The sequence below is a fragment of the Cottoperca gobio genome, chromosome 9 (assembly GCF_900634415.1).
Source record: "Cottoperca gobio chromosome 9, fCotGob3.1, whole genome shotgun sequence".
Taxonomy (NCBI): domain Eukaryota; kingdom Metazoa; phylum Chordata; class Actinopteri; order Perciformes; family Bovichtidae; genus Cottoperca; species Cottoperca gobio.
The window spans coordinates 28,225,073-28,234,874 of record NC_041363.1 but is presented as its reverse complement, the minus strand read 5'-3'; the positions used below and the strand labels follow the sequence as shown (position 1 = coordinate 28,234,874).

At 38.9% G+C, this 9,802-nt stretch overlaps 1 protein-coding gene across 1 annotated transcript; it reads left to right on the top strand.

Moving 5' to 3' along the window:
- The first annotated feature begins 1,323 nt into the window (after positions 1–1,323).
- LOC115012942 (tumor necrosis factor ligand superfamily member 15-like) lies at positions 1,324–6,391 on the top strand. Its single transcript, XM_029438804.1, has 4 exons — positions 1,324–1,753; positions 3,672–3,702; positions 3,826–3,885; positions 4,843–6,391. The coding sequence occupies exons 1-4, from the start codon at positions 1,523–1,525 to the stop codon at positions 5,307–5,309; spliced, it is 789 nt and encodes a 262-aa protein (XP_029294664.1). The 5' UTR covers positions 1,324–1,522; the 3' UTR covers positions 5,310–6,391.
- The last annotated feature ends 3,411 nt before the right edge of the window (positions 6,392–9,802 follow it).

Below are 9,802 nucleotides of genomic sequence, written 5' to 3'. Positions count from 1 at the left end.
ATCTCTTCAATGCTTTTCTCTCCTCAGCACCCCGGCTCCTTCCCACTCCAGCACATAAAACCTCAAGAAAAATTGACAGTAATGTTTTCTTGTGGATTTCTTACAGCTTCAGAGGAATGCAACATTCTCACTTTGACAGGTGGGACACTGGCAGGCGTTTGTCTAGACTGTCCTTAAGTACATATGCAGGCAGGGGCAAATAACATGCTGACATGAATCGGAACAAAGACAAGATTATGGGATTGCTGCGGTAGTTGGAGCAACGGTTTCAGATCTTTGGTGTACTTCAAACAGAATTCACAATCAAGGCTTCTGATCTGCCCGTCGACATACAACTGTGATTCAGATTTAAAGGACAAATTTGCCTCAGCGGGCTTGGACACCTTTTATCAGTATCTCTTGCAAATTGACAGCCCTTGCTGCAAAGGTGTTGTGCATGTTTGGGACTAGCTACCTTTGTGAACAACCTTTCTCTGCAATGAGCACATGCCTGTCAACCCTCCCGTTTTTCCCGGGATTATCCCGTATTTTTACTTCTATCCGTTTTTTTGAAATTCCAATGTTGACAGGTATGAATGAGCATCAATAAAACAATATAATGTCAGTCATCAGCTTCAGTACAAAAGAGTTTGGTTTGGTGGAACCATATTGTTCATGCACACATGTATGTATAAATTGTATACATTTACAAGGCAGGGGGATAACTTAACCTTCTTCCTTAATAGTTGCCACTTTAGTTTGTGTGGTGTCAGTTCAGGTGATCAGGATTACTACACAGATGTGGAAATTAATGTAAATTCAAAATAATTTCTAGATCTTAACTAGTTGTTTTGATCATAAAGTAAAATATTATATTGTTCAGTTCCAGATACCTGTGACTAAATGTGTTGTGCCTTTGTAGACACACTGATCTGTAAATTGTAATGCACATGTGTAAATGATAAACTGAGGCATGGTATTGTTGAACTTGTGCTTATTTTTCTTTAGAAATGTCAGGTTATTCATAATGTTTTGTAAAAAGATAGTTAATTAAATGTGAACATTTTCAGAACGTACTTGTACTTTTTTACACTAAAACAATGTGGAGTTATTATTATAATAGGTTATGCTGTGATTGTACTGGTCCGGCCCACTTGAGATTAACTTGGACTGTATGTGGCCCCTGAACTAAAATGAGTTTGACAGCCCTGCTCTATACTAACAGTAAAGTGAGGGCTATATTAAGGTCATGCTGGGATATGGGACAGTAAAAACCTCTCGGGTGTTTTGGGTGCGCATCGGCCGTTGGAGCCAAACTAGTCTAAACCATATCGAGTGGGAGTATGGAAGCTATTGTTGACAAATCCTTTCTCGTGCTGAAGATGAAACGTGATTAGTGTAGAAAGAGGAAGTTCGTGTTTGAGTCGTGACACTCGTGACACTCAGTGAAACGAGACTCCTTGTCAATGCAGTGGTTTTCAACGTGGGCGACACCGCGCTGATAAATAGAGATGTAGGATGAGATCCGGCGGCTGACCTGCTAATGGGAAACTGCATGGAGGAAGAAGGCTGCTCCTGCTGCTGTTTCGGAGGGGAGGAAGGATTACATCCGCAACATACTTTGATTCAACTTCTCCCTCAGAGAAGGACACGACGACAGCGAATGGCCCAGTTTTTAGCCGTGGCGCTACTTCTACTGTTCTCAGTAGCTCTGGCTGTACTTGTCACGGTTGTGCTTGGAGGGCGAGGTCATCGTCAGCCACCGAACAGCCAGGTAACATTACACCTTCAGCTAACAGGCGCCGTTGTTACCTATGGGTGACCAACGTATTAGTATTTTTGAAATTACTACTGTGTCGTCCAATTATGAATGTCTAGTTTATTAAACTAGTCAGCTCGTCGAGTCTTTATTTGCTGCTCTTAATGAAAAAAAATCCTAACATAACGTTATGTTACGGTTATATACGCTTTTAAAATAGGTCGGTGTTTATTTCCTGTTGCAGTGTTTGCTAAAGTTTCCTTAAAGTTGAACCAAAGTGCTCTGGCAAATTGGCAACATAAATCCAATGAAATAAACCCTGGACTAGTTTACTTCCGCTCACGCATGCGCAAAGCTCGGTAGGTATTCCCGCGGCCCCCTGCCGCCGCCACTCACCTCTCTGTGTTTAATCAGCCGACGCTGAAAATGCGTGCACCCATATTCTGACATTATGGTAAATGCATTCAAACGGTCCACAGCTACAATACACATTGTATTGTATTAAACAATACAAATTGTGCTCATTTACTCACAGGAATATATTTTTTTAATTAGCTGTGTCCCTTAAATTAAAAAGAAAATCCCTCTAAATTGTGAGCGAAATCTCTTTTTTTTTTTTTTTTTGGGTTGCTGACATTGAGTGATGGATTTGAGTTTAGACTGTCAGTCAGTCAAGCAATCTTCTGTGAATATTAACGCATAATGTGCATCGATTACTACGCAGACTTCACTTATGTTGTATATACTTTAATACTTTAATCCGTTTTTCTGTTACAGTTTAGAGGGAAGGGTCTGTTCCCATAATGTAGAATACATTTATAGAAGCTAATGTAGCCATTCATATTTTCTAGTGCTTCTATGGTCATAATGTCTCACATCCTAATGTTATGTTAAGACAATCATATAAACAAGCACAGAGTACAGGTACTGAGACAAAGACACGCAGTTTAGCATCTAAAGGTTAGACAGAAAACAGTGCAGAGCAATGTATAGAATGAATTGTAATATATGGAATTGAATTTGAATAGATTTTGTATTTGATAAAGTGAAACTATATTTATATATATATATATATATATATATATATATATATATATATATATATATATATATATATAGAATAAAGGATAAGTGGAAGATATGAATCAGCAACGGCACAGATATGAATAGGCTATGCTAGATATATAACTACTGTATGAACAGTATTTAATAAATATGCTAATATATACATAGTATGAAACATGCAGAAATTACAGTAGGCAGTGCAGGTCAAAAGTAAAAAATATATATTGTGCAGGTGCAAGTCGACTACACAATATATGAATTGTAATACATTATAAACATAATTAACAGGTATTAAGGTATAATAAGAATACAGTGCGATATGTACAGTATAAATAATTAATACAGTTAACGTTACTTGTACTTTACTTGACTATTTCTATTTTCTGCTACTTTATACTTCTACTATGGGTGGTGATAGCCTAGTGGTCTGGTGGTACCAGAAGGTTGTGAGTTCAGTACCAGGCTGCCACCATTGTGCCCCTGAGCAAGGCGCTTAACCCTGAGTTTCTCCAGGGAGACTGTCCCTGTAGTTAGTTCACTGTAAGTCTCTCTGGATAAGAGCATCTGCTAAATGACCTGTAATGTCATGTAATGTAATACTCCACTACATCTGAGAGGTTAAATATTGTGTTGACTTTGAATGTTTGTCATAAACTGAAGGATGAAGTGTTCCTTTATGTGTTGAGAAAAAATCTTCCACAGCAAATAATTCAAAGTAAATGTAGGTCAACTAACATTTCATTTTAGCTAGCGAAGTGTTGCTAATGTTAGCTTACTGCCATTATAATAACATTTACGTTACAAATGTCTTGTATCGTTACTGTTAATTATAACAATTGTTGTTAAGACTATGTTTGTTTCCTTACAGCTGATGGCGCAGCCTCAGCACCATTCATTAGGTAAATATCTTCATTGCAGTGAGATTAAAAGATATGTTGATTTCTGGCCAGAAAAGATCAAATAGGCTTGGAAAAGCAAACATTCATCAATGTGTTGAATAACATTTTAAATCTCTCTTGTAGGGGTCAGCGTCGAACAGCAGCAACAGGAAGACTTCAAGAATCCAAGTGTCATGGTAACAGGTAAGACGTGCGTTAGTGCAAGGCTGTTCGGATTAGGGTTTTACTGTACTTTTCTAGAAACTCACTAATGTTTGTTTACCCACTGGGGGTGTACAGGAAAAACATGTAACGCTAATTTTGACTTTGACGCTCACAAGAAGAACAAGAAGAACAGCTGTGCGGTAAACACAACATACGTGTACAACATAGATTGTAATAGTCTATATACAGTATTTTATCTATATTAATTATGAACCGCTGAATTATTTTTGTTTTGTATTTTGAATGTTATAAATAATAAACAGAGGCAGTCTTATGGTAAATAAAGCACACAGCTTATAACAGTGATCAGCAAATGGTCAGCACAGTCATAAAAGTGGAGGTTTTCAGCATGTCCTGCTTCTCTCTGTTATATAATATTAAATTGAATATATAATAATAAAATATAATATTAAAGTGAATATCTTTGTTTTTTTGACTGACACAAATAAGACATTTAAAGACATCACCTTGGATGGACATTTCTCACTGTTCTCTGACATTTTATAGACCAAAGGATTAATCCATTAATTTAGAAAATAATCGGCATATTAATCGATAATGAAAATAATCTACAGCACTACTGTAGTTTACTGTAGTAGGAGCATTCTGGTTTTTGTTTTTTCCCTTGTTTCTGTCCCCATATACTGTATTTCCTAGTGGCTAGAATGGTAGAACTGGAGGAAGAAAAGCAGAATTGCACGCAGCAATACTTGGGTTCCTGATGAAAATAGATAGAGACACTTACGTCAACAAGAGTGTCTGTGGGTTTCATTTGAATCAGCAGGTTTCACAGACCCTGTGGTCCTCCTCTCTGACTGATGGAATCATAGTCATCAAAACAGGCACAGTAGGGTTTGGTTGTAATAAAAACGTGCACACTTTACAGAAGCAGAAACAGTCATAACCTCATTTATACCTGTCTGCTCTCACCCTTAGTTCCTGCAGGCAATACCAGTGATGAAGAATATCTTCAATGGGAGAAGGGCATTGGAAATACCTTCTGTCATGGAGGTTTTCAATACTCCAGGGGAGACCTAGTGGTGCCCAGGAACGGCGTGTACAGAGTCTTCCTGCAGATCACCTATGAGAGCAACAATGACTTCAAGTGTGACCCCAGTTATGATGATGATGATGATGATGATGATGATGATGATGATGATGATGAGCTGAGACTCACCAACACGGTGTATATTTTCCGGAACACTTACGAAGAAAATAAGGCTCTCCTGTCGTCAGTCGACACAGTGAGTAGCAGCATAAAACAGTGGAGTAAAACCCTCTATACGTCCGGCTCGTTCTCCCTGGAGGCTAACTGCAGACTACGTGTAAGAGCATCGTGCCCTAAACTTATTGTTAAGAAAGAAGACCAGGTGTTCTTCGGTGCTGAACTTCTGCCTCAGTAATCTGGTCCGACTGACTCACCTAAATCTGATCTCCAAGTTGTTTATATCTTCATCCCCATGGAAACTTCAAGGGGAAGTTTGGATGTTTTGAAGTCTGGTTGTATGAGGTACTCATCCGTAGTCAGTGTAATACCTACTGCTGGGGACGGAGGCATCAGCACAACGTGCTTTAGATACCTAAACACGGCCCCCCATAAAAATCATTATCAGTTTAAGTGTATGCTATATTTAGAATATTTTCACAGACAAAAATGGGCTGTCTGATGGCAAGGTAAAGCGGTGAAAATATACTAGTGTGCACCTAAACTGGTATTGATTTTTATTATATATTTGCTAAAATAGGTTTTGCTGCTGTCTCCATCCCCAGCAGTACATTGCTTTGCTCCGAGTGGTAACTCCTGTCTGTTCTCTAAAGTGGGGGCGTGCTGACCACCATCTACTGGAGGTCCTACACTGATCTTCAGAAAAATAAAGTGTTTATAAAAATCAGTTCAGCCTCTCATAGGATATTCTCTGTCTTGCATCATTGTCAATTGAATATCTGAATAATAGTGTGTTTGATAAGGAAGTAGTAAACAGTGCAGATTTACTGGCAGGCACATAAACCGAGCCCACGCCTTCGCAGTGCTGCTGCCATGATCACTTTTTTGTGGAATGTCTAAACATTTTATGGTTTGTCAAGTAATAAAGATAGGAAAAGGCTTTCACCACTGCCAATGACAAATAGTTATACGTTTGATATCAAACAGAACTCAAGATGCTTGAGAATCGTCAGAATAGTCTGCTGTAGATCTGGTGATGGATTACAAAGGGATCATTATACCCCTACTGTATTTGTGTTGATGAATGTGTTGTACAATATGCTTACACAGGCCCATTTAACAAGGTTAAAGGTGTGTTTTTAATTTATTATTTAGTTTACTGGTTGTGGGGCACTGTGTACTCTAAATCGGTTCTATGCAAATTGATGTTTTCCTATTTTGAAGGATATCATATGATTTGTGAATTTTTATATGTGTGTGTGTGTGTGTATGTGTGTTGTGCAGTTTGTAAAATAAATGTTTATTAAACTTAAATGCGAACACCTTTTGTCATTTTTGGCCTAAAGGCACAGAAACAATCAGAGGGATTTCTTTTGACACAGATTCAACGTCGGAGAAAAACCGACAGACGACCCGACATTGAACTACGGCCGATAATCGTCAGGGCCTTAACTCTTGAGACATTGCCCCATATCCCAACATGTTGTCTCACTAGCTCGGTTTGAGTATTTTTGCCAGCCCTCAGCACTTTAATGAATGACAGTGTTTCCAATAATTACCTAGACTTTGGCGACCCGCCATAGTCTAATTTACTCTGTTACCGTTTCGTAATCAACAGAACATATTTTTAAATGTCACCCTTCTGGGCTTTGAAGGCCCCGTGCTCTGGGGGAAGCATCGGGACTCCCTTACAGCCTTAGCTTCACCGCGCTCTCTCTCCTGAAGGATCCTCACCTCGTCTACCATGCTTTGTGTGTGTGGGTTTTAACCCTGTCATCACCGCTTATATCAAGTCACGTTTATTGTCGTATGCACAGTTAAAACAAGTTTCCTTCTACAATGAATTTCTTAATTTGTCTTCCTCTCTGAACACCGTATACAAAGAAACACGATGTGTAAAGAAATACATACAAGAAAATAAATAAAGAACACTAGGCTATAAATACATACAATATACATAAGAGAAAGATCTGATCTGACAATTGTAAATGTCTGAGTGACGTTTATCAGGGTGGGGGCAGGGGATCTGGGTTAGATTTGAATAGTTAGGGTCCGGGCTGGGTCGAAGGACCCTATTGAAATTGTACAAATTATTATTATTATATTATCATGCTCCAAAACGCGATTAAACTTGACACAAAATTCAAACATGGTAAAAATGTACATACAATATGAGTCTTGCACATGGACGTAACAAAATGGGTCAACAGCACCACTGCATCAAGTGCTATGCGCTATATGTATGAAATTTGGTAGGTACTGTATGTAACAGGTTGAGCCGTACAAAAAGGTTTATTGGAGCTATTGCGAAAACACAACAGGAAGTCGGCTATTTAGAGTTTTATAACGTTTTTGTAACATTTGAAGCCGCTACACTTTAAAAAACTCCTCCTAGAGATTTAATCCGATTGACTTCAAATTTGGTCAGTACCCTCAAAGACTTTAAAGATGAAAATTGATCAAAATCGTGACTTTACCCGGAACAGCCTTGTCATGATGTTGCAGCCATTTTGAGCCATTTGCCGCAAAACAGGAAGTTGTTATAACTTCAGCATACATTCTCCTCTCTCCTTCAAATTTCCCATGATGGATAAGATTTAAAGTACTTTAACAAACTCCTCCTACAGATTTAATCTGACCCTCTTGAAATTTGGTCAGTACATTCTTAAGACCTTTCGGATGAATAGATTGTGACTTTTTATCGAACGACTTTGCCGTGGCACGGCGGCCATTTTGCATGATTTGCCATGTATTTGTATCAGCCTTAGGATCGCGCCCCCTAACAGATTTCAAAGTTAAAGCCCCCACCTTTAACTTTCTTGTGTATGGATAAAACAATTGATGTATATGTATGTTGTGAAGACATACAGAAAAGCCTCTTTGAGGTATATTGTAAACCAAACAGGAAGTTAGCCATAAGAGACATCTACAGGGCAATTTTGAATCATAGTCAGCGCCACCTGCTGGCAACCGGAAGTTACAGTTGCTGTACTTTGGTGTACTGCTGGTGTCAGCTCAATGTTAAGACCTTCACCTTAGCAGACTGCGAAGACTGCGTTATTGTGGAATGCCATTGCCATGGCGACGTATTATTCGCCATGAAACAGGAATTTGTTTTTTACAGTTGAGGGATGCCTGAAAAAAATGCAAAAAATTAACAGTGATAAAATGTGTTAACTAATAAGGTTATTGGGCTTGGGTGCAGTGAAGGTACTCATTAGCGCCTCGTACAAAGTTTTAACAAAACAACATCAACATCTGATGGTTTGCTGGATGTACCAAATTGTCTAGACACGTCTAGAATTAATAAAAAGAGGATCCGACCACAAGAGTCTCACAACATCCTGTGAGTAACACTGAATGATTGAGAGAGTTTGTGTTCTACATCGCCCACTCCAGAGTTGAAATGGAAGAGAAGCATGAGTCAGAGAAACAGGAAAATACAAGGCTTCATGATTTTCACATTTATTATCTCTTATCTGACAATGGCAATCTTGGTTCACAGAGTTTATAGGTTAGTAATATCTCCTGTGAGATAATGGTTGTTGTCATAATATTAAGTATAATCACTCACTTATTGTTACTAACTTGGTTACAATCATAATATTGTCGTAGTAAGGTTCCCGTTAGCCAATTCAGTACCTGAATAGAATGTGGATAACCCATGAACATTTAATCAACATGAATCACACCATGGAAGCTTTCTCTTGCTTTGCACCGACTATCCTGGCTGCCGGTTGAACTTTTTTCCAACGATTATGGAATCAGAATCAGAAAACCTTTATTAGTCCCACGACGGGGACATTTACCGTGTTACAGCAAAAGAACAAGAAAGTAAAGTGGCGAGTACACAATTAAATAGAATAAAATACAGTAACAATAGTATAAGTACACAGCCGTACAAAAATATGCACATGGCAGTCATAATTGCAGAAGTTATTAAAAGTGCACATGGCAGTCATAATTGCACGCAGTGGTGGAATAGTGTGTTCTTGGTGTGGTGGTCTACCAGGGGTCGTGGTGATTGTACAGTCTGACCAATGCAGGGAGAAAGGACCTACGGTATCTCTCCGTGAGACACCGCTGGTGAAGCAGCCTGTCACTGAAGGAGCTGCACAGTGCGGACAAAGTGTCCTGGAGGGGGGGGGGGGGGACATGTTGTCCTATAGAGATGACAGCTTGGCCGTCATTCTCCTGTCTCCCACCACCTCTACAGTGTCCAGAGGGCTCCCCAGGACAGAGCTGGCCTTCTTTTAACGCACACTTCTTTGTTTTCATTGCATTGTATTGCTAATCTGGGAACTTTAAACCCAAGAATTGGATTCATCTATAAGAAATGTCTTATTCTAATATTTTATTATTTATTGGACCAAAAAAGTCAAATGTATTAAGTTATTAAGTTTGTTATTATCAGTTGGATGTACTAGATAAGATATAAATGATTTATACCCAGTTATGTTGTCCCTACACTGGTTGTCCGTGTTCTATTCACAGACTTTGGGAAGCGTGCACTTCAATGCCTATTGCATGACCTCAAAAATAAAACAAGGCTTCTTAGAATTTGACATTGTGGACATCAAAGGTTTTCATCTGATAATAGAAACATTTTATGTGTCATTTAGGTGTGTCTGTAGTGACAGGCTTTGTTTGTTTAAATGTTCCCCATTAGCTGATGCCATGGCGATCAGCTAATCTTTCAGGGATCCTGTCAGGACAGACAGACGAGGACCC

Coding starts and splice junctions, on each gene's coding strand:
- LOC115012942 (XM_029438804.1), top strand. CDS start 1,523: ATGGGAAACTGCATGGAGGAAGAAGGCTGCTCCTGCTGCTGTTTCGGA. Junction 3,703..3,825: donor GCCTCAGCACCATTCATTAG/GTAAATATCTTC, acceptor TCTCTCTTGTAG/GGGTCAGCGTCGAACAGCAG. Junction 3,886..4,842: donor TCCAAGTGTCATGGTAACAG/GTAAGACGTGCG, acceptor TCTCACCCTTAG/TTCCTGCAGGCAATACCAGT.